This window comes from Ovis aries, chromosome 8 (genome assembly GCF_016772045.2).
Source record: "Ovis aries strain OAR_USU_Benz2616 breed Rambouillet chromosome 8, ARS-UI_Ramb_v3.0, whole genome shotgun sequence".
NCBI classification, from domain to species: domain Eukaryota; kingdom Metazoa; phylum Chordata; class Mammalia; order Artiodactyla; family Bovidae; genus Ovis; species Ovis aries.
In genome coordinates this window covers 37,203,324-37,229,233 of record NC_056061.1, presented here as the reverse complement: position 1 = coordinate 37,229,233, position 25,910 = coordinate 37,203,324, and the positions used below count along the sequence as shown (strand labels likewise).

Genomic DNA, 25,910 nt, shown 5'->3' with positions numbered 1-25,910 from the left:
CTAGACTTTTATGATCCATGTACTCTCCTCAAAACTCTGTTTCAAGATGTTTTCCATATTGTTGATTTCCCTCTCAGTCACTCTCCTTTGCAACTGAGACAGGCATTTCTGGAAATTTCCACTCAGAAGGATGTAGAGAAAAGGGCTGATGCTACTGCTGGCATAGCTGAGACAAATGGAGAGGTGATATCTCAGATAGAAAGCCAGTGAGGGCTGCTCCACCTGTAAGTTCGCCAGTTGTATCACGTGATAGGGGGCAGCACTCAGGATAAAGATCGCGGCCAGCACCATCGTGGTCAGCTTCATCACTCTCTGCCTTGGAACACTGGGATTGTAGCTGTAGAGGAAGAAAGACAGAACATAACCATAGAAATTATGGGCAATGATTTCCCAGAACTCGTTGGACAGTCCATAACAGCTCTGCAGTGAAATGCAAAGCTCGTTTTTCTTCCTACTTGTTCAGAGTGCTATAAAAATACCCTTTTCCATCCCATTAGAAATTTCCCTGATTTTCCAAAGCTGGAGAATTTTGAGAAACAAAATAAATAACATAGGACTTAATTATAATCCAAAGTATCAAATAAAGATGTATGAATCTACATTGATATAAATAATAGAATAATATGTGGGAGAAGAGACAAATCTTCTTTACAGAAAAATTCCAAATAATATATATAGATATTCCGCTTTCCAGGAGTCCAAGGTTAATTCTCTCCTTCCTTTAGGGTAGGCTATACTTAGTGACTCATTTTCAAATAATAGAATAGAGGAAGAGATAAATACTAATTTTGTATCAGAGAAGCCTGGCAAATACCACCTTACCAGGTGATCAAGATTAACATCAACAGAGCTGTCGTGTAGTTATCACATACCCCCTGACATGTTGTGAGGAGACTTCTCCTAAAATACATAACTAAAGTCTGATCATGATACACTATCAGTCAAACCCAGATTGGGGGACATTCTGCAGAATACCTACTCAAGTGCTTACTTAAGATGATCAAGGTTATGAAAAACAAGGGAAGACCAGAGGAGACAGCTAAATGCAGTGTGATCTCTTGGATTGAGTCTTGGAGCAGAAAGAGGACTTTAATGGTAAAACTGGTGCAGTTCAATATAGAGTAGAGTTTAGTTAATAGTAACATACCAAGGGAGAAGGCAATGGCACCCCACTCCAGTACTCTTGCCTGGAAAATCCCATGGATGGAGGAGCCTGGTAGGCTGCAGTCCATGGGGTCGCTGAGTTGGATACGACTGAGCAACTTCACTTTGACTTTTCACTTTCATGCATTGGAGAAGGAAATGGCAACCCACTCCAGTGTTCTTGCCTGGAGAATCCCAGGGACGGGGGAGCCTGGTGGGCTGCCATCTACGGGGTCGCACAGAATTGGACACAACTGAAGCGACTTAGCAGCAGCAGCAACATACCAATGCCATTTTCTTTGTTTTGACAAATGCATCATGGTAAGATGTTAAAGGGGAAACTGGGTGAGGAATATATGGAAACTCTCTGTACTATTTTTGCAACTTTTCTGTAAATTTAAATTTATTCTAAAATTTAAGAATACTTAAAATTTCCTAATTTTGTCCTGTTCTGTCATATTTAGACATTTCATAGAGATTTCTCTGGGACATGACTGAATCAGATGACTAAGCCTGGAGAATATTATAAAATAAAAGCATGGTAGCTGAAAGCCATTCTAAGATAGTGATTCTTCTGCAGCTCATCAGAGTAGACACCATTATTCCTCTAACTTATTGCATCTGAAGGGTAACTGGACAGTATGAACTTTGTTTCATAAGATGCTCTTAACATTTCTGAGAAAAGTGTTAGGAGCAAAGTGATCTGATTTGGAGAACTGTTTTAAAAGAGCTTGAGTATCCTCTCCAGCTGTTAATGTCATAATATTCCATATGCTTCCATTTCAACCTTTTCACCAACTTAGCTCCCCATGATACATTTAGAAACTATTTTTTTTTTCCTGTAACTGTGGCTGCTTCCTGTTCCCATTCTAAATAGTCTACTTATAAAATAATATAATATATCCAAAGAATTTAAAGAAGTCAATAAAACTGTCATGGGCCAATAGACCACCTAAACCTCTGGTTCCAGGTTCTGCCACAAATTTTGACTAATGGTGGTAAAATTGTTCACATATTCTTTTTTTAAAAAAAATCTTCACCATGTTATGTATCGTGTAGGGGGAAACCCAGCAACTTGTCTTTTCAAAAGAAATACAATGATATATTCTAAAGACAAATTTTAATAATGATCTTTAACCTAACATACAATCACTGACTCATTTGAACAACTTGATATATACAATTTCAGTGGAAATAATTTAGATTTATTCATGTAGCTTTAGAGATAAGTTTATTTAAAGGTGGACTTCCCCAGTGGTTCAGTGGTAAAGAATCCACCTGCCAATGCAGGAGATGTGGGTTTGATGCCTGGGTTGTGAAGATCTCCTGGAGAAGGAAATGGCAATCTACTCCAGTATTCTTGCCTGGAAAATTTCATGGACAGAAGGAGCCTGGTGGGCTATAGTCCATGGGGTCATAAAGGAGCCAAACACAACTTAGTTACTAAATGGCAACAAATAATTAAAGATCCTTCCTAAGTTTATTGTCTTTAGGTTATCTTTAAGTTTTCAGCTTTATTTAGTCCTAATTGACTTTATTCTAAGTATTCAAATATTAATGAAATCCTGCTTCTCTACACTAAAAAGTCACAAAAGTGAAAAGGCTATAAATTATACACAATATCTAGGATCTTTACATATGTACACAAGTCTGTAAAATGTACAAAATAAAACATTTAAATAACAGTGCTGAAGACAAACATACATTTTTATGAAACCATTGCATCATTAATTTCAATATTTATCACTGAGAGATCCTCAAATCTCAGAACATGACTTGTTTTCATGACTGAAAATAAGTCTTCAGAATATGACTTATTTTCTGCTTCAGAACATGACTTATTTTCTGAAAATGCCTTATATAGACATTAATGCCCGTATGTCTGAGCTTGGCATGTTTCAAGTGACTGTTGCTTGTTTCTTTTGTAGATATCTTAGATTTCTGAATTGTTCTTTTAACAAATAAGGCATACACTTACCATCTGGCATCCTTATTCTGTTGATGTATGTCCCAAGTATAGCATAAAATTAAAATATAAGACATCAAAATCAAGGGCCAAGGGAAAAAGAAACTTGTTATCATCAAATACAGAGTATACCTATAAAATGAGAGAGAGGACATGACTGTTACAGTCACAATGCTAGAACTGACTTTCACTGTTTATGATTCTCTGATTTTTCAGGGCCCAGAATAACAGTGCTTGGAGCAAAAGTTAAGGATCTCTGGGTCCTTTCATATCCAGAGGTGTGAAGTTATGCTTTTTATTATTCACAGACAACGACTCTTCCCTCGCCAGCCCTTCTCAGCAGCCAACGCTACTGAGTACAGAACTAGTGAGCGTGCTTATTGTTATTATATTTAGTGTTATTAACAACAAGAGGCCATAAGTGGCATTTGTTCTGTAGCAGGCACTGTTCTGGGTGCTTTACTTATTTTAACCCACTGAATCTGTGCATCCCCAAGAATACAATGCCAGTAACATCTTCATGTTGCAGAAGAGGAAACTAAGGCACAAGTTACTAGCTGAGTCAATTAGGTGGCTTGCCTAAGGTGACTCACATGGTAAGTGGCAGAGGTGAGATTTGAACCCAGTGGTAACTGAGGCTCCAGATGGCCTCTCCATGCTTACGTGCTCAGTCTTTCTTACTCTTGTGACAGCATGCACTGTAGCCTGCCAGGCTCCTCTGTCCACGGGATTCTCCAGTCAAGATTACTGGAGTGGGCTGCCATTCCCTTCTCCAGGGGAATCTTCTCTACCCAAGGAGTGAACCCAGGTCTCCTGCAGATTATCTTCTGAGCCACCAGGGAAGCCCCAGGAGGACCTGTTGTCAAATCCGCTGTTGCTTCCCTATTCTCCACGAGGGGGCGCTCTTGCGTGCGCCACTCCGTTTCTGCATAGACACCAGGTGTCCTTGCTGGCAGAACTCTAGTGTCCTGTGCTGTCTGCTGTGCTTGGTTGCTCAGTCATGTGCAACTCTTTGTGACAGCATGGACTGTAGCCCTCCAGGCTCCTCTGTCCATACAGGCATGAATAATGGAGTGGGTTGCCATGCCCTCCTCCAGGGGATCTTCCCGACCCAGGGATCAAACTCAGGTCTCCCACATTACAGGCAGATTCTTTACCGTCTGAGCCGCCAGGGAAGCCCAAGAACACTGGGAGTGGATAACCTATCCCTTCTCCAGGGGATCTTCCCGACCTAGGAATTGAATCCTCCTGCATGGCAGGCAGATTCTTTACCAGCTGAGCCACCAGGGAGGCTCTGGAAGAAGGCAACCCGGATTGGGTGGGTGTGGACAGGGTGGCAGAGAAAGAGCTCTGGGACCGCAGGGCTTCTGAACACAGCACACTAGTCCCAGCCTTTTGTTCATCTTGAGGACTTAATTCTGAGAGAAACAACAGAGTCTGAAACCTCAGAATGTCCCTTACTATAACCAACATTAAGGAGCAGAAACAGCTGTAGGTGCAAAATAGTCTTTGTTTATTTGACATAGGCTGAAGTCTTGTAGTCGTATGGTGAGCTTCAGGTCCTGCCTTCCTTTTAGACAGGTGGGGCCCAGGTTAATCTATCAGCCCACCATGATTAAACATCACTTTACCTTGAGATGGGCTGATGGTTTCTGTCTGTGAGTGGAGCCAGTGCTGGTGTGAGAAATAGCAAATAAATAATCATGGTATTAATTTGACTGTTGCATTCCTCTGGAAATTTCTTGCTGCTGGATTCTTGGCCTTGTCAGGCCTCTGGCTCCATCCCTCTCAGGCTGTGTCTATGTGATGCAGAAATGACTTCTCTATTTGACAAGTGGTGGTATGGGAAAAAGGAATCTGCCAGGCTGACTTGCCATAATGTATGTAAAAAGCACCAGCACAATACCTGGCCCTTAGCAGGAGATCGAAACATTTCAGTTAGGGATTCCAAATGCTCTGTTAAAAGTTTCAACTAGAAAAATTTTGACCTGGGTTCGATCCCTGATGCAGGGAAATCCCACATACTTTGAAGCAACTAAGCCTGCTAGCCTCAACTATTGAGCCCTGTGCGTCTAGAGCCCATGGTCCTCAATGAGAAGCCACCACAGTGAGAAGCCTGCGCACCGCACCTAGAGAGTAGCCCCCACTCTCTGCAACTAAAGAAAGCCTGTGTGCAGCAACAAAGACCCAGCACAGCCAAAAATAAATACATGAATCAATAAAAAATTAACACATAAGAAGTGCCTATGGTGGTTGCTGTATTGGTTTCCTAGAACTGCCTGTAACAAATTACCACACACTGGATGGCTTAAAAGGACAGAAATTTGTCTCTCAGTTCTAGAAGCTGGAAGTCTTAAATCAAGGTGATGGCAGAGCTGTTCCTTTTTGAGGTTTTGAGCATGTGATCTCCCAGCCTCCCTGGAGTTTTATGGTCATGCCTGGTGTTCCTGGCTTACAGACACATCACTCCAGTCCCTGCCTCTGTCTTCACCTGCATGCTCTCTGTGTGTCTCTGTAAATCTTCCTCTCCTTATCAGGCCTCAGTCATTGTATTTAGGGCCCACCCTAATCCAGTAAAACGTCGTCTCAAATTGATCATATCTGCAAAGACCCCATTTCTATGTAAGATCATATCCACATGTGCTGGGAATTAGCACTCAGATAGATCTTTTCCAGGGACCCAACCAAACTCCAGCTGCATGTTGACAAGGATTGAGTCTCAGAACTCTAGACGCTTTTGTGATGTCCACCTGTCCCTTGATTGCTATTTTCCCACTGAAACTGGCTTCCATGGATCTTTAAAATGCATATTTAAATAGAGTTGCACCTATTGAGGTTACATGATTAAGTGCAAAATTTTTTTCTAAAGGTTGCTGCTGCTGCTGCTGCTAAGTCACTTCAGTTGTGTCCGACTCTGTGTGACCCCATAGACGGCAGCCCACCAGGCTCCCCCGTCCCTGGGATTCTCCAGGCAAGAACACTGGAGTGGGTTGCCATTTCCTTCTCCAATGCATGAAAGTGAAAAGTGAAAGTGAAGTTGCTCAGTCGTGTCCAACCCTCAGCGACCCCATGGACTGCAGCCTTCCAGGCTCCTCCTTCCATGGGATTTTCCAGGCAAGAGTACTGGAGTGGGGTGCCATTGCCTTCTCCGTTTTCTAAAGGTTACCCTATCCTTAAAAATCAAACTATCGACTTAATGGTGGGAAGCAGAGAACTTAAGTGGAGACACTGGCCCGGAGAGGCTCCCCAAGGACACTCCCCAAGGAACATGTGTGGCTGCTCACATGTTCACAAGGAGGATGAAGTACTTCACAACTTAATTCAACTCTATTTTTCTTAAGTTTTAACAGCCTACCAGAGTACATCATGAGGGGATGTTAAATCAAAAGCACAACTCTCAGCGCTGTCTTTAAATTTGATGACCTTCGAGTAGACCCAGACAGGCAACACCAGAATGAAGGAAGCTGCCCAGAGGCCCAGATTGATGCAGATTGTCTTGTACCTGGTTCTCTAGCTTGTCAGTTGAAATGGCTGGACAAGAGCCAAGTACCTGCAAAGCCAGTGGAGAAGGGTTTGGGAACAATCAATAAAAGCACTGAGCTCTAAGGATGAAAGGTTCATGACAAGAGTAAATTATTAGTATTATGATCCTCCCTGAAGCACACCTCTATCAGGGTGAAAGAAAGTTATATTTTTAAAGAGCTGGCCGGTACTTGTAGAGAAAACAATTCTTGATCCTGTAAGTCTGAATAAACCACTCACTGATACACAGCAGTCACTTCCATAAAGACCCTGAAAATGGTACATTGCTATGCAAACTTTTTTAGGTTTGCTGACCCTTTTATATTTATTTACTTATTTGGCTGTACTGGGTTTTAGTTGTGGTCTTAGTTGTGGCACATGGGATGTGGCATGCAAGATCTTTAGTTACAGCATCCAAAATCCTCAATTGCAGCATGTGGGGTCTAGTTCCCCGACTAGGGATCGAACCCTGGCCCCCTGTGTTGGGAGCACGGAGTCTCAGCCACTGGGACCACCAGGGAAGTCCCACAACCCTTTTCTTTACAAAGGTGCTTCCCTTGTGCAAGAGGCTCTGGAAAACTGTCTCTGAACGAGGGTAGGGAGATTCCCTCCAGATGGGAGTGGCCTACTTCCCAGGAGGGTGTATGGATATAGGACAGGAAGGAGGCTGGTGGGAGGATCCCCAGCAGCTTGAGGTTCGGGCACCCAGGACAGACATCCTGCTTAGATGTCATTAGAGTCAGGGCCAAAGGTTCTTAGAGGTTCAGGTCACAGAATTAACAGAATAATCAAACATGACTAGTACAGACAATGCAAATTCTTCAGAGAACTGAGGCTTGAGGCTGATGGGGGTGCGGAAATGGACTAATTTCATGGGGAAAGAGTTCTATTTTTCTTTCTTTCCCCCATTTTGATCCAGAAAAAAAGATAATCATTAATTAGACTTGAAAATCCTGATAGAACAAGCATGTTTAGTCCTCCGGCAAATCCAAGAATAATTTTTCAGAGACAAGCTAAAGCATGAAAAAGAGAGCTCAGATCCAAAGGAGGGGATTTGAGAAAGCACAGTTTTGAGGGAGCCGGGGGCTGTAGGAAAGCAGGATTAGTGGACGTTCAATAAATGTGAAATGTGGTCTATGGTCCATTAATTTTCTCCAAGATTTTGTAGAGCTACTTAATGAAGATTTATGAAAATGGAAAAGTCGCTGTCTCCTCGCTTTTCAGTTTTGCACTCAGTTAAGGGAGCCCTTGGCATGCAGGGACAGGCTTGTGGCCCCGGGTGCCTCAGTCACCCCCCTTCTCTACACTGCCCCTGCGTTACCAGTCACCTGTCGCTAACGAGACGAAGTCCTCTTCCCTCCCTGCTGAAGAAGGGAATAGGCAGTGATTGTGCAGCAGCCCCGCCAGCTTTCTGTCTGGGATTAAAGACTGTGGAGTCGTGGCATCAGTGGGCTAGGGAATCGTCTCTGATGACCTTCCCAGCTGAAAACCCTTCAGTGACTTTTCTTTGCCTTCAGATAAAATTCAGAATTCTCACCATGAGCCTTGAGGTCTTTTCCCACCTGGCCTTTCTGTCACTCAGGCTGAAGTTTGTGCTCGTCTCTGACCTTCCCCCAAGTTCTGTGTCTTTCAGTACCAGGTACCTGCTCTTCAGCCCATCTGGCAGGACCTGCCTCTAGTTCCTCCTTTCCTCTGATCCGCATTAGATCTCCCTCTTGGAGAAGCTTCCCCTGACCATTCACTCTATATGAGGGCCCACGGCTATAAATTTGGATATTAAGGGACTCTACTTTTCCTTCCTAGGATGTATCATTGTGCGGAAATAATAATACACATTTACCCATGTGACTTTTCACAGAATGTCTGCCTACACCTTCAGAATGGAAGCACCACGAAGGCAGGAGCCTTGGCTATTAGTTTAATGCTGCTGTATCTCATGTGTCTCACATGGTTCCTGGCATATGGTCCACGCTCAAGAAATATTTGTTAAATGAATGAATAGGGAATTTTGGCTTCTATTTACTGACTTGGTTGTTGGTCCAGAAAATTTAATTTAAAAAGTAACCACTAACAAAAGTCTAGGTAGCTTTCACCTGGAGGCAAATATTTTTAATATTTTGGGTGTCTAAAATTTTTTTCATATGGCTTTCAAGATAGGAACCCACTATTGAAATATTTCACATACTTGCAATTATTAACTAATCAGAGAAAGGAAAATGAAAGAGTTTGGGGAAACACTTGATATTTATGGCCTACTAAATTGGAGATCAAACCAGTCAACCCTAAAGGAAGTCAGCTGTGAATATCCATTGGAAGAACTGATGGCTGAAGCTGAAGCTCCAACACTTTGGCCACCTGATGCCAAGAGCTGACTCATTGGAAAAGACGCTGACGCTTAGGAAAAATTGAGGGCAGGAGGAGAAGAGGAGAGAGGACAAGATGGTTGCATAGCATCATTGGCTCAATGGATATGAGTTTGAGCAAACTCCAGGAGATGGTTAAGGACAGGCAAGCCTGGCACACTGCATTCCATAGGGTCACAAAGAGTTGGACATGGACTTAGGGACTGAACAAGTTGAAAATTAAAATAAATGTATAAATAATATCACATACTGATGCACTGACATTTAGCTTTGGAATTACAGAGAAAACTTCATTTCTGTTTTACAAAATTACACATTTTCTTGAGTTTTTATGAATTTAGTAGAGTTAGAACTACAAGAAATTCCAGAGGCTGGGAAAAAAGTCCAGTGTTACAAAATCTTCATTTGTCTCTGGCTATATGATCCTCTGGGAGAAAGATAAAGGCCTGAGTGTCTTTATTTGAAAGTAAAATTTTAGCATTTTGTGGCCGTAAGGTTAAAAAAAATACATGCTATTCAATTGTGTAAGATACACACACACACATATACACACTCAGAAAAACCCTGTGAAGATTCTGTGGTCTGTTCTAAGGCAGACAATGTGCTTTCACTTTAGTTGCAGTGAGAGGTTTACAGAAGAGGTTTGGTTTCCCCCTCTTAAAAGAAAAAGCCAGTACTCTTCTTCCTTCATGGTACGTACGTGGTATGGAGAAGCTTTTATTCAGCCGAGAATGGGATCACAACAGTGAGGCTCGTATTTTAAGCTGCTTCTCTGCAGTGGTTCCTGCCCAGCACAGGGCCCTGGCCCCGGTGTTGGAACCCTAAACTTACCAGGCTTTATTCCACACACTGTGAGCTTTGGTGGCGTCAGCTGAACTAACCAGATATACCTACCTAGCATGTAGATTAAAAAATGTGATGTTAATTATAAGTTGAGAAATATACTCTACATATTCTGAGAATTCTTTTGTAGAAAAGCAGCAGGATTTAAAAAATACATTAAACATTACCATCATTATTCATGCTTGAATAATAATGATCCAGCAAATTTGATTTATATGAACACTGCTATTCCTTTGTTCAGCTGTCTGATGAACTGCTCATCACTTCCCAACCCTAAAAGGCCCTGTTGGAAGGGTAAAAGAGGCAGAGTTCAAGAAAGAGTCCTCCATGGACTCAGAGGAATTCAAGACTAGCATTCATTCATTCATAATAGCGTTTAAGTGCCCATATGCCAGGCACTGTTACACAGACACTCGGAATGTACTGGTGATCAAAGACCCTGCTTTTGTGTAATTCACGTTCGATGCATGGGGAAAGTTAGACAATAAACAACACACACTTATCTCTGTATACCAAAGAAATTAAAGTCTGTAATATGTTTAAAGCAAGAGAGAAATAAAAAGTAGAGCAGAGCAAGAGGGACTAAGTGTGCTGGGTTGGGACTGGGGTGGAAAGAAGGTGAATGAAGATTTTACATGGGTTTTTCTCTGAGTGGGCATATTACTATTGTGCTTTTTACTGTTGTCTTCAGGATTTGTTTCTGTTTGGGGCTTGCTGCTAAGACCTGGTGTGAAAGTCCATACTATCTAGATGCCACAGGGAACATCCTAACATCCTAGTTCACATACTTCCTAAAAGAAGCCAGAGGGTGAGGTAGTTGCCAGCTACCTACCATCTCTAGAGTTGGACAGCCTGGCTCTGAACTGGTCTTCACCATTCACTGGCTCCATAAACATCTCACCATCACCATCATCTCCTTGAGTAACATTAGCTTATGAGCTTGGTAAACATGGCTATGACATGTTCTGGGATTGTTGTTCAGTTGCTAAGTCGGGTCCAACTCTTGGCAACCCCATGGACTGCAGCAGTCCAGGCTTCCCTCTCCTTCACTATCTCCCCAACTTTGCTCAAATTCATATCCATTCAGCTGGTGATACAAGCTAATCATCTCATCCTCTGTTGTTCCCTTCTCCTTTTGCCTTCAATCAATGTTCCAGGATATGTCTGATGATGTAAAATGGCAGCATTTGCATTAATTGATCCTAACAGTGAGTGCAAAGGATGGTCTTCTTGTAACTCTGACTTCTCTTCATAGCGGTAAAGGAGCCCTCTTCTTCAGGTATTCTCTAAAGGTGCTAGGTGATAACAAGGGTATTGAGATATGAAACTTACCAAAAAGAACCCTGAACAGGGAGGGAGTGAGGAGAGCCACTTCAGTTCTCAGCTCTGCCACTGGCTCTGTGTCTTTAGCCCTTTCCTTTACTTCTTAGGACTTTGGCTTCCTTCTTGGAATAATGATGGGCAGGGGCTGGGGGAGTGAATTCATTCTGGTTTCTGGTATGTCATGAGTTTGTGGGCTTTTTTCTTGCAGTCAATTGTAAATAAAACTGAGTTGGAAAGAATGATTGGGGAAGAGGAAATGTTCAGTGTTTTAAGTTTTCCATTAAAAAATGGACCTCTATGAAAGTTAGAAAATATTAACTAATTTGTCCTACAATGAAACAAATGAATGGAGAGGAGCTTTGCTATTACAAACCAGCACTGACGTTGCTGAAATTGGGATGAGCTCGGGGAAGTACAGGAACCTCTAAATTATGTCGAGATATTTCAGAATCTCTTCGCTTACCTGTCCACACTCATGACAGTCATGATGGCAATACAGGCAAGCTGGTTGCAGGTATCCAGGGATGTGATGGTCCTGCGGAGAGGCCCCCCAAACACCCACTGTCCTCCTTGGGCCCACTGGTGAATAAGAAATGGCATTCCAGTGATGTGGACCAGACCAGCCACAGCCAGGCTGCAAATAAAAATGTCATGAATCGTTTATTTCCTGGACCCAAAAGATATGGAGGGAAAGCTGAGGATTGACATTGAGAGGGCACACCTTCAGTTTACGCCATCTGTTAACAGATTTTCAACTGCTAAACTTAAGTTTAAAAGTTAAAAGGAAACTGCCACATATGCATATATGAATGCCTTGTCTTGTGTATATTCAAAAGTTTTAAACTATTTGTTTGATAACTGCCTGCCATGGTTTAAAAATATGTCTACAAATCAAATTCTTTGATATTGCTTTCAGGACGGCATGGCCTAATTCCCTCCCTTTGAGTGTGGGTTGAACTTAATAACTCACTTTTAGTGAATAGGATATGGTGGAATGGACAGTATGACATTCGAAATTTGGACATAAAGGCATGGAGGGGTAGTCTCCTTGCTGTCTCTTGGATTGCTTTCTCTGGGGGAAGCCAGCTGCCATCTTGTGAGATAATTCAAGTATCACTATAAAGAGGTCCACGTGGAAAGGAACTGAGGTCTCCTGCCACCAACCAGCACCAGCTTGCCAGATCTGTAAGGGAGCTACCTGGGAATGGATGCTCCAGTTGCAGCCAAGCCTGTGGATAGTCATCTAAAGATGCACAGCTCGACTGCAACAGCAAGAGAGACCCTGAGCCAGAGTCAACCAGCTAGGTTGTTCTTGACCCTCAAAACTGTGTGAGATAACAATGTTGATTGTTTTAAGCCACTACTTTTTTTTTAAAAAAAAATATAACCATGTTTATTTAAGAATGCATTCCAGTATCAAATGGCAAAGTTCAACAATGCAAAATTGAAATTATTTTTGCACCAACCTAATAATTTTACACATGGTAATACATATGTTTCTGTGCTACTCTCTCAGTTCTTCCCACCCTCTCCTTCCCCCACTGTATCCATTAGTCCATTCTCTATGTCTACGGTCTCCACTGCTGCCTCAAAGATCGGTTCATCAGTACCATCTTCCTAAATTCCATAAACAATATTTGTCTTTCTCTTTCTGATTTACTTCACTCTGTATAATACACTCTAAGTTCATCCAGCTCTTTAGAACTGACTCAAATGTATTCCTTTTTATGGCTGAGATATTCCATTGTGTATATATATGTGTATATATATATATATATATATATACACACACACACACCCCACAACCTCTTTATTCATTAATCTGTCAATGGACATCTAGCTTGCCTCCATGTCTTAGTTATTGTAAACAGTGCTGCAGTGAACATTGGAGTACATGTGTCTTTTTCAGTTATGGTTTCTTCAGGGTATATGCCCCATAGTGGGACTGTTGTCATATGGTAGTTTTATTCCTAGTTTTTTAAGGAGTCTCCGTACTGTTCTCCATAGTAAGCCACTAAGTTTTGAAGTAATTTCTACACAGCATCAAATTATACCAACTCTAAACTCACTCATGCAATAGGCTGTCTTTACCTATCCCTAGCATCAAATACAACTAAACAGGAAAAATACATGTTTCCACTGTGCAATGTCATTTTTTCCCCCTCCACTGAAGCTGTTAAGTTCAAATCTTAACTGAAGCCATTGTTAAAAAAATTTCAACCATGACTTAAAAATATTCCAATAAAATCTAACTCAAAGAAAAGCCTATTAATTAAGATCTTGAAATGCAGACAATGTAGAGAAGACATATGAAATGACTGAACTGGTGGAGGGCACTGAGAGAGATCTCCTCTGTCCTGTTTTGGGAAATGAAAGCAAAAGAATTTTCTGAGAGCAGAAATTTTAATGTAAAATTCACTTGATCCCTATCATCAGAGTTGGGACATTCAGTAATAAACATGTATCATCTTTATCTGGGAGATGTTATTCATTAATTCAACAAATATTTTATTGAACACCAGTTATATGTCAGGCATAATATTGTGCTTTGGGATGCAAAGCTAAATAACCTATAAACCCTAATATCAAGAAGCTTATAGTCTGCTACCGCTAAGTCACTTCAGTCATGTCTGACTCTGTGCGACCCCATAGATGGCAGCCCACCAGGCTCCCCCATCCCTGGGATTCTCCAGGCAAGAACACTGGAGTGGGTTGCTTATAGTCTGCTGCTGCTGCTGCTAAGTCGCTTCAGTCGTGTCCGACTCTGTGCAACCCCATAGACGGCAACCCACTGGGCTCCCCCATCCCTAGACATAGGTAAATAAACGATGACTTTACAGTGTTATGAAAGAAAGCTAGAAAAAGCACAAGGAGCACATAAAAATAGTCTCTCCTCTCTCCTCTGGGGGTGGTCAAGGCATATTTCTTGGAAGAAGTGGCATATGTACTGAGAATATATAAAGATTTAAATAGCACAGAAGAATTAGCCTTAAGATTATACCACAATTACTAGTTCTGGGGCTATTGCTCTGTTGTTTGAGAGCTAGTGGGTATCTTCGTTATTCAGGGACTGCAAATTCTACAGCCTGTGAACTTTATGTCTAAGCCGTCAAAGCCTCATGTGAGGCATCAGTCAGGGCCAGGATATTTTACCCAGGCCCTGGCCCCACACACCATGTGAAGAAGTTTCTGCCTTCAAATCCTTACTCAGCAACACACACTCTGGGCCTTGTTGAGTGACTCATATCAGGAAAGCCAAGAAGAGTGTTGAGGAAAAGACCATGTCAGCGAAAAGAGCTGCCAAGTGGCTGCTCTCAGTCTCTGCTCCTTTGTCCTCCCCAGGTCTTCCTCCAGGAGAAGCGTCAGTGGGGAGGAACTGACACTAGAGGTCAGCTGGAAAAACAGCAGAAACACGATAATATAAAGTCCTATAAATCTTAGTCTGTTAAATAGATATTATTTCCATGTGAATTGGGATATAACCCATAAGTGGTTGCATAGGTCCTAACTGCAGCAATTAGACTTGTTACCCTTGCTCTCCTTCAGGCAGGTGCCCAGCATTGACTGTTTAGGAATTATGGTAATTCCCTTGTTGAGGATGGTGCAGGTCATTACCTGGCAATTCAAAAGAATTGAAGTGATTCTAGATGACACTGTCTATAGCAAAAGAGAATTCTGAAGCAAGTGATGTATTTATCTGGTCATAGATACTAGGGCAACAAGTATAACATTCTATTATTGCTTTTTGTTTTTTACTGAAAGTAATAACATACAAACTAAAAGTAATTAAATAGGAACGGTAATTTTCCAAGTATATAACTTGTATTCTCTTTTTAGGTCTAATTAATCTTCAGATTTCCTGTTGCCAGACTTCATTAGATTTTTGTTTCTTATGAACCAAACATTTAAAATAAAAAGATGTAAACCAATGATCATTTCAGCTAACACGTTTTCCATATGGTTATTATGACTGTGTCTAAATATGATGATACACAAAGGTATACCACAATACCACGCAATAAATGATATTGTTGTTCAGTCGCTCAGTCGTGCCTGACTCTTGCCACCCCATGGACTGCAGCACTCCAGGCTTCCCTGTCCTTCACTGTTTCCCAGAGTTTGCTCAAACTCATGTCCATTGAGTCAAGGATGCCATCCAACCATCTCATCCTCTGTCACCCTCTTCTCCTGCCTTTAATTTTTTCCAGCATCAGGGTCATTTCCAGTGAGTTGGTTCTTCACATCAGTTGGCCAAAGGATTGGAGCTTCAGCTTTGGCATCAGTCCTTCCAATGAATATTCAGGGTTGATTTCCTTTAAGATTGACTGGTTTGATCTCCTTGCTATCCAAGGGACTCTCAAGAGTCTTCTCCAGTATCACAATTTGAAAGAATCAATTCTTTGGCGCTCAGCCTTCTTTATTGTCCAGCTCTCACATCCATACATGATTATGGGAAAAACCATAGCTTTGACAATATGGACCTTTGTTGGCAAAGTAATATCTCTGCTTTTTAATACACTGTCTAGGTTTATCATAGCTTTTCTAGCATGTGTCTTTTAATTTCATGACTGCAGTCATGATATAGTTGTTACAAATCATACTTTGGAAGAATATTTAATCAAATAGGAAAATGAAAATGAAAATGTTAGTTGTTCAGACATGTCTGACTGTTTGTGACCCAATGGACTGTAGCCCGCTAGGCTCTGCTGTCCTTGGAACTTCCCAGGCAGGAATATTGGAGTGGATTGCCATTCCCTCCTCCACAGATCTTCCCAACCTAGAGATCTAATCTGGGTCTCCTGCACTGCAGGCAGATTCTTTACTGTCTGAGCCACAGGGAAGCCCAAATGGGAAAACACTTATTGAGTAAAAAAAAAAAATCAACTATGTAACTAGTTATGACCCCAAACTTATTTAAATATTAGTTTAAAAGTACACTGAAATAGTATGTCTGAGTAATCACAGTAATTATCTGTTTGGTAGTAGTTGTATGATTGATTTTTGACTTATTCTTTATATGTTTAATGTATAAGAGAAATTCTATTAAAGACATGTTTTCTTTTTGCAGCCAGGAATAACCATATATCAGTTCAGTTCAGTTGCTCAGACATGTCTGACTCTTTGTGAACCCATGGACTACAGCATGCCAGGCTTCTCTGTCCATCACCAACTCTTGGAGTTTACTCAAACTCATGTCCGTTGAGTTGGTGATACCATCCAACCATCTCATCCTCTGTCATCCCCTTCTTCTCCTGCCTTCAATCTTTCCCAGCATCAGGGTCTTTTCAAATAAGTTAGTTCTTCACATCAGGTGGCCAAAGTATTGGAGTTCCAGCTTCAGCATCAGTCCTTCGGATGAATATTCAGGACTGATACCGGTTGGATCTCCTTGCTGTCCAAGGGACTCTCAAGAGTCTTCTCCAACACCAAGGTTCAAAAGAATCAGTGCTCCGGCACTCAGCTTTCTTTATAGTCCAACTCTCACATCCATACATGGCTACTAGAAAAACCATACCTTTGACAAGATGGACCTTTGTTGGCAAAGTAATGTCTCTGCTTTTTAACATGCTGTCTAGGTTGGTCATAACTTTTCTTAGAAGGAACAAGTATCTTTTAATTTCATGCCTACAGTCACCATCTGCAGTGATTTTGGAGCCCCCCAAAATGAAGTCTATCACTGTTTCCACTGTTTCCCCATCTATTTGCCATGAAGTGATGGGACCAGATGCCATGATCTTAGTTTTCTGAATGTTGAGTCTTAAGCCAACTTTTTCACTCTCCTCTTTCACTTTCATCAAGAGGCTCTTATTTCCTCTTTGCTTTCTGCTGTAAGGGTGGTGTCATCTGCATATCTGAGGTTATTAATATTTCTCTTGCAATCTTGATTCCAGCTTGTGCTTCATCCAGCCTGGCATTTCACATTATGTACTCTGAATATAAATTAAATAAACAGGGTCACAATATACAGCCTTGACGTACTCCTTTCCTGATTTGGAACCAGTCTGTTGTTCCATGTCCAGTTCTAACTGTTGCTTCCTGACCTGCATACGGATTTCTCAGGAGGCAAGGTGGTCTGGTATTCTCATCTCTTGAAGAATTTTCCACAGTTTGTTGTGATCCACACAGTGAAAGGCTTTGGCACTGTCAAATAAAGCAGAAGTCAATGTTTTTCTGGAACTCTCTTGCTTTTTCGATGATCCAGTGGATATTGGCAATTTGATCTCTGGTTCCTCTGCCTTTTCTAAACTTGAACATCTGGAAGTTCATGGTTCACGTACTGTTGAAGCCTGGCTTGGAGAATTTAGAGCGTTACTTTACTAGCTTGTGAGATGAGTGCAATTGTATGGTAGTTTGAGATTCTTTGGCGTTGCCTTTCTTTGGGATTGGAATGAAAACTGACCTTTTCCAGTCCTGTGGCCACTGCTGAATTGTCCAAATTTGCTCTCATACTGAGTGCAGCACTTTCACAGCATCATCTTTTAGGATTTGAAATAGCTCAACTGGAGTTCCATCCCTTCCACTAGCTTTGTAGTGATGCTTCTTAAGGCCCACTTTACTTTGCATTCCAGGATGTCTGACTCTAGGTAAATGATCACACCATCGTGGTTATCTGGGTCATGAGGAGATCTTTTTTGTACAGTTCTTCTGTGTATTCTTGCCACCTCTTCTTAATATCTTCCGCCTCTATTAGGTCCACACCGTTTCTGTCCTTTATTGAGCCCATATTTGCATGAAATGTCCCCTTGGTATCTCTAATTTTCTTGAAGAGATCTTTAGTCTTTCCCATTCTATTGTTTTCCTCTATTTCTTTGCACTGGTCACTGAGGAAGACTTTCTTATCTCTCCTCGCTATTCTTTGAAACTCTGCATTCAAATCGGTATATCTTTCCTTTTCTCCTTTGCGTTTCATTTCTCTTCTTTTCACAGCTATTTGTAAGGCCTTCTCAGACAACCATTCTGCCTTTTTGCATTTCTTTTTCTTGGAAATGGTCTTGATCAGTGCCTCCTGTACAGTGTCATGAACTTCCGTCCATAGTTCTTCAGGCGCTCTCTCTATCAGATCTAATCCCTTGAATCTATTTCTCACTTCCACTGTATAAGCATAAGGGATTTGATTTAGGTCGTACCTGAATGGTCTAGTGGTTTTCCCTCCTTTCTTCATTTTAAGTCTGAATTTGGCAATAAGGGGTTCATGATCTGAGCACATATATGCAAGTTAAATAAAACCAGAAAATCATGTAACATCACACATGTAGGATGATGCTTTGCTAATCAGCTTATTCTGCCCTTTATTTTTAGGTCTCCTTTGCTAACTGGCATTTGGTTTATTTGGCCAATAGGAAGCACTGTTGGAGGGAAACTGGAGGGTGAGAAGAGAGGATAGGTGTAATATTTCCTTCCCCTTTGTGCTGTTGGCACCTGTGGCAGTGGCTGCCTCCCTCCCATGGCTCCACCTCCTCCCCTGCAGACTCTGTTCCTTAGGCCCAGATCCCACTGTGGTTGAAGCCCCCAGGAGGCAGCCCACATTTCCAGGATTTGTTAAGCCACTTTTTCCCCCTTCCATCCAGCCTAGGGCCAGGAATGGGGTGGTGGCCTTGGGGTAGCTTTCTAATTTTGTTTGTTTTTGAGTATCGTCACCAGTCCCTGTTTGGCGTTTAACTCTCATTGAATTAAATTCCTCCTGTGAGTGTAAAAATTAATAAATTGAAACCTCAATTAAAATGGAGTCAGGGAGCCAGAAGGGGATGCTCTCACGCTCTGCAATAGCAGAGCTTGAAGAGAAGAAAGACTTCCTCTTCTTGCCTGGCAAAAGCTTAGCTAATGAGAGACTATTCTTCCCTTGTTGGATGGGTCTTGCCCATGGCTTGCCATGGCTGCAGATTCCAAATTACTGTACTTTGGTGAGCCCGAGCAAAAACTCCAGCAAAACTCTCCAGCAAAAACTCCACTTTTGCTGGAGAAATAAATGGCAGTCCATTTGTTTTGAGGTCAGCATGCGCCAACTCCAATGGATTAGCAGTGATTTCATAAAGAACTGAGCTGAAAAAGAATTTTGAGTCATCATATAGGCCCTAGGAAAGGACAGAGCTGTGTGATTAGAGATGACTGCCAAGGATGGGAGAGTTTAGAGCAGAGTGACTTATTTGCTAACTCTGCATAAAGAGAACCTAATTGGAAATTCCAGTTTCATTTCTGTGCCATTTATTGTGTCCTTGGGGAAGACATTCAACCCCTTTAAGTTCCAGAGCTGTCTTGATGCATTGGACCATAGCAGCGAGGGTCTCCAGCCACATTTCCAGTTTATTTAAACAGATGTGGCTGTGAGGTTCGTAGCATCTAAACATATCATTACGTGTGCAGCCTGGTGGGGGTCAACCCCAACAACAGCTTACATATGGCTGATACTCGGAGAGCAGTAGAGGGCTGGGTTAGAGGGGGCTTTAGTTATTATTTCAGCTGAGTGGGAAAAAGGAGGAGGCTTCTTTTAAGCATTTCCCATCTTTGTCTTAGCAACTGGAATTCCATCACTGGGACATTAGTATTCCTTCAGGAACACTCACTATCCTACTTGTAACCTCTGTGTAAATGTAGACATCACTGGGGGGAGGTGGTTAAAAAGTAAGATGTTTCAGTAATTCATGATTAAGTGTAAATTAGTTGACTTGACATCCAGTTGAGGGCAGGGGATGACAGAATGGGAACATTTTATTTATAGGGAGACAAAGCATGCTTGAGAGCATCTCTGCCCACTGGGTAACAGTCTGTCGGTAGACAAGAGAAGGATGTATTCAGGACATTGAGGGTGGTGGGGGAGGACCGTGGAGAAAAATGGCTTCTCCTTTATCGAAGTAGTTCCCCAGGACCCACTGTAGCTATGGAGAATTGTTGAGTAATGGGGCCAAGTTCATAAGTCCCTCTCCCAAGAATAAAAGGAGAAAGTCTTATGTTATAATTGGCCCAATTTTCCTCCTACATTTTAAAATCTGGCTCCCTTTTGACCCGCTATGAATTTAAAATATGACAGACCAATACTGATCTGGCCTTATTACTTAATAGTTACACTCCTAAAGCACAAATAAATTAGTTTTTAAGAAAGCCACATTAGATATCTTATTCCAGAAGCTCCATCTTCTTTAAATCTATTATTTTCGTACATGTTTGTAGTCTTCCATTGGCAAAGTCAGAAGTTAGGTTATTTCTTGCTTCCTAGTGTCACTAATGATCTGACTATTCTATTCATTCTCTTCTGATACAATATTTATCATAATTGAGAAAGTCCTAAATCTTCTTTAAGTGTATCCATTTCTCCTTATTTTTAGTGTAGTACTGATAATATTTAGTGTAGTCTTTAATTGAGCTATCTTCTGTTAAGAAGGTAACAAGTAAAACATCATGGCAAAGCAGGATTAAAAACATTAATGCAAATTGCCTTAAAAATTTTGGAGATTAATTAACAAAAACTGTTAAATTTTAAGCCAAAAATATTAAAACTAATTTACTTTCAAATGACTTTGGACTGATTAATAAATTTTTGGAGAAAAGTTTACAAAGAAAAATATTAACAATTTAGCAATAAAAATAAAAACTAAGTTGCCTTCAAATGATTTTTGAACAAGTAAAAGATTTATCTTAAAAGCTCTATTAATATATATCTTCTCACATGTTATCTATAAAATGGTGATATATGAAGAAGTAATAGATTTTCCACAATCATTGCAAATAGTTTATAAGGGTGACAGCTCAGGTTTTCCTTCTTTTTTTTTTTTTCACTTTAATGGCAGTTTACTTACTGAGAATCTGTTTCTAGGAGTTACAGCTCAATATTGACTTTAAGAAGAGTTCAAGTTCCAAATTTCTTCTTTTTGCCAGGTTGGTCTCCATGTGGGTGGATGGAATCAGGTCCATTGTCTATTGGTGTGATTTGAGAGCGACTAAGAAATTTCTCTGGCTCCAAATGTTTCTTTGCTTGTCATGGGGCCTGAATTTCACTTGAGTCTTTGCAAATAAAAGTTATCTGTAAAAATGCAACCATTTCTGGAGGACTAACACCTTATAAGAATTTGGCTTCTCAACTGTGGGACCAAGGCTCCAGAGGCACGAGGCACAGAATTTGTATCCTTAGGAGTGAGTGAAAGGTGCTCAGTCATGTCTGACTCTGTGATACCCATGGACTATTCAGTCCATAGAATTCTCCAGGCCAGGATAGTGGAGTGGGTAGCCTTTCCCTTCTCCAAGGGATCTTCCCAAACCCAGGGACTGAACCTAGGTCTCCCACATTGCAGGTGGATTCTTTACCAGCAGAGCAGCTAGGGAAGCCTAAGAATACTGGAGTGGGTATCTTATCCCTTTTCCAGTGGATTATCCCAACCCAGGAATCGAACTGGGGTCTCCCTCATTGCAGGTGGATTCTTTATCAGCTGAGCTACCAGGAGATCTTTAGGACAGGATGGCAGAAATTCTAAGGGGCATGAGGAAAGATGGAAGGAGAAGTGATCAGGTGCAACAGGCAAACAGAGTGAGCTGGAAACCGCACCCCCAACCCTAGGTCTCTATTAACTTTCTTTCATTTTAAAAATTTTATTTTATTTACTTATTTTTGGCTGTGCTGGGTCTTTGTTGCTTTGCCCAGATTTTCTCCAGTTGCAGGAAGTTGGGGCTACTATTCATTGTGGTGCTCAGGCTACTCAAACTGGCTTCTCTTGTTGCAGAGCGTGGGCTCTGGGGCTCCTGAGCTTCAGTAGTTGTGGCACACCGGCTTGGTGGTTGCAGCTCATAGGCTCTAGAGTGTGGTTCAGTAGTTGTGGTACATGGGCTTAGTTGCCCCGAGGCAGGTGGGATCTTCCTGGACCAGGGATCAAACCCGTGTCCCCTGCATTGGCAGGCAGATTCTTATCCACTGTACCACCAGGAAAGTCCTCTGACTGTTAACTTTCTACTCCATGCTATTGCCTCCTTAAAGTTTTCTGAGACTATTTGATTACTTTCATCTCCCTTCCTGGAACTTATTATTTGAACTACCTCTCCCCCTCCTATTTGATTGTTTTTAATACCTTGTATTATTTTTCAAATGGGTTCATGTATTTGAATCTTATCTCCTCCACTAAGTCATGAACTTTTAGAGACAGATGCTGCCATATTTCTTTGGTATTTACATAACACTTATAAAAGTGCTGGGCATGCAGCAGGTATTTAGTAATACATATTGAGTTGAACTGCTTCCAGAACTTAAGAAATAATTTTAAATGCTTCATATTCACAAATGGTTTTACAGGACACAATGAAGAATGCCTGAATTTATTAGAAGTAGAATTCCAGTATACCAAATAAACCTTCAATTATGGATGGTATAAAAATACCATTGATATGCAATTTTTAACTACAGAGATAATGACAATAAAAATTTGCAAGTGGCCCGGCTGATAAGCCGAATGGGGAAAGTGACTAGTGATGGGCTTTCTTAGGGATAGTGTCATTCATATTACCATCCTGAGGGCTGCTCTTGTTTTCAGTTGGTCCTGTGAGGATTCTTCCATGCACATGGGAAATTCACCATCTTTCTAGTTTTAACAATAGTTTTGATGATTTGTTTCATGTGCACTTCCTGCGTACTATGTCCCTTCAGTTGTGTCTGACTCTTTGCGATCCTATAGACTGTAACTCTCCAGACTCCTTTGTTCACAGAATTCTTCAGGCACAAATACTGGAGTGGGGTTGCCATCTCCTTCTCCAGTTTGATGTCATTAATGTGGGGTCAGTAGCCTGAAATTTGGAATCATGGATCTGAATTCAAGTGCCAGGACTGTTACTTTACAGCTGTGTGATGCTGGATAGGTTATTTCGTCTCCTGAGCCTTTTTCTTCAAATGAGTATAATAATAATAATACTGCTGTTTGGGGGGAGTAAATGAGTTTATAACGTGCTTTGTAGTGTAACGTACTACACAACATTTTGTTGTAGTCATGTGTTATTATAATGCTGAAAAAACCTTTTCTTTAGAAATCTAGAAGGTGGTTTTTTAAAAAAACAATTTTATTTAACTTTGGCTGTGCCGGGTCTGCAAGTGGGGCTACGTTTTGCTGTGGTGCACTGGCTTCTCATTGTGTGCCTTCTCTTGCTGTGGAGCACAGCTCCAGGATGTGTGGACTTCAGCAGTCGCAGGACATGGGCTCAGTGTTTGCGGTTCCCGGGCTCTAGAGCACAGGCTCCATAGTTGTGACACGTGGGCTGAGTTGCTCCACAACATGTGTGATCTTCCCGAACCAGGGTTGGAACCCATGTCTCCTGCACTGGCAGGCGGATTCTTTACCCCCGAGGCACAAGGGAAGCCCTAAAATTGTTTTATAATATATAAATAAGGACAAAAAGATTGAAGGCAGGAGGAGAAGGGGACGAGAGGATGAGATGGTTGGATGCCATCACCGACTCAATGGACATGATCTTGAGTAAACTCCGGGAGTTGGTGATGGACAGGGAGGCCTGGCATGCTGCAGTGCATGGGGTCACAAAGAGTTGGACATGACTGAGTGACTGAACTGAACTGAGGACAAAAATCTTTTAAAATGGTGGCTATAAGCATGATCATAGACCAGGACAAAAACGTTTTAACATCTTGTATGTATTAAAACAAGCAAAACTTAAATGCGAAAATAATCAGTAGAGCAAAGATAATCATGTAATAATCCGGCTGCTGCTGCTAAGTCGCTTCAGTAGTGTCCGACTTTGTGCGACCCCACAGACGGCAGCCCACCAGGCTCCCCCGTCCCTGGGATTCTCCAGGCAAGAACACTGGAGTGGGTTGCCATTTCCTTCTCCAATGCATGAAAGTGAAAAGTGAAAGTGAAGTCGCTCAGTCGTGTCCGACTCTTTGCGACGCCATGGACTGCAGCCTACCAGACTCCTCCATCCATGGGATTTTCCAGGCAAGAGTACTAGAGTGGGGTGCCATTGCCTTCTCCAATAATGCAGCGTGTGTATACAAACTCTAAATCCACTTTCTGAAGCTGGTAGAGAACAAGTACAATCGTCCCTCTATATCCACAAGGGATCTTTTCTAGGACAGCCATTGCCCCTACCCCCCATACCAACATCTGAAGATGCTCAAGTCGCTTACATAAAATGGTGCCGTGTTCTTTATAACCAACACATATTCTCCCTAATACATTAAATCATCTCTAGATTACTTATAGTACCTAATGCTATGAAAATACTATGTAGACAGTATTAAGTACAATGTGAATGCTATGGAAATAGCTGCCAGAGCATGGTCAATTCAAGTTTTGCTTTTTTTGAACTTTCTGGACATTTTTTCAAGATATTTTTGAAATTGTTTGAATCTGCAGGTGTGGGACCTGCGGATACTGAGCCCATGGATACCGGGGGCCAACTGTAACTTGTTCTTCATGCTCCAAGTTAAACCTTATGCTGTAGGTTTGAGAGGAAGCAGGAAATTAGCTGAATTAGGTGGGGGTTGTGACAGAAAGGCAGGAGGTGATAGGGAGCAGATGCCTATCAGCTTGGCCCACACTGGGGTGGTCTGTATTGTAGGGAACAGCCAACCACGCATGACTGCCTGAATGTTTCGGTGATTGGGGTAGAGTCTCTCTCTTGCCCAAATGAGTGCAAGAAGAGTCTCTTTTACCAGCCAAACCAGATCAGCCTCTTAGGATAACTCTTTTTTTAAAAATCTAAATTTATTTATTTTAATTGGAGGCTAATTAGTTTACAATATTGTATTGGTTTTGCCGTACATCAACATGAATCCGCCACAGGTATACACGTGTTCCCCATCCTGAACCCCCCTCCCTCCTCCCTCCCCGTACCATCCCTCTGGGTCATCCCAGTGCACCAGCCCCAAGCATCCTGTATCTTGAATCAAACCTGGACTGGCGATTCATTTCTTATATGATATTATACATGTTTCAATGCCATTCTCCCAAATCATCCCACCCTCTCCCTCTCCCACAGAGTCCAAAAGACTGTTCTATACATCTGCGTCTCTTGCTGTCTCGCATACAGGGTTATCGTTACCATCTTTCTAAATTCCATATATATGTGTTAGTATACTGTATTGGCATTTTTCTTTCTGGCTTACTTCACTCTGTATAATCGGCTCCAGTTTCATCCACCTCACTAGAACTGATTCAAATGTATTCTTTTTAATGGCTGAGGACAACTCATTGCCAGAAAATAAAACAGTTGCCTTGAAATAGTTTCAATCCTTGCCTGGGCTCTGTTGCCTGAGATTCAGAGTTAATTTGTTTGGGGGAGAAACTGTGTATTAGGATTTTTATAAGCTCCATCATGGTTCTAATATGTGGCTAAGAGTAAGAATTGCTGCTCTAAAAATGGACTGACTCAGCAGTCAGCATTGGCCTAGGTTTTTTCATTTTGAAATCTGTGACTCAGCATTTACTTGATGAAGATATTTACATGATGAAAATATTTATAGATCCTCTTTAAGTATATTAAACAAATGTTTCCAAAATCTGATTTCATTAGGAAAAATTCTACAAGGGAGAAAGGATTCATTTAGGAAGTATAGAATGAAGTTAATTATGGAAAAGAAAAAAAAGCCCTTTCCTTATTATAGTGAATACAATGAGTATGTTGCCAACCAGCCCTGTTGAACAGAGAATCCCAACCATGGAAGGAAGGATGACCGTATCCACCATGCTGAGGGTTTGATAAGCAAACTCTCCATTCCGTGATTTGTTCAAAAGTGCAGCAGAGGATGAGTGAAGTAAATTCAT

General features: G+C 41.5%; 1 protein-coding gene across 1 annotated transcript; it reads right to left on the bottom strand.

Annotated features, from left to right (window-relative positions):
* Positions 1–25,910, bottom strand: MCHR2 (melanin concentrating hormone receptor 2). Its single transcript, XM_004011494.3, is given in 5 exon segments — positions 1–337; positions 3,122–3,241; positions 6,465–6,659; positions 11,624–11,827; positions 25,735–25,910. Coding segments are annotated over 5 exon segments (1,032 nt in total).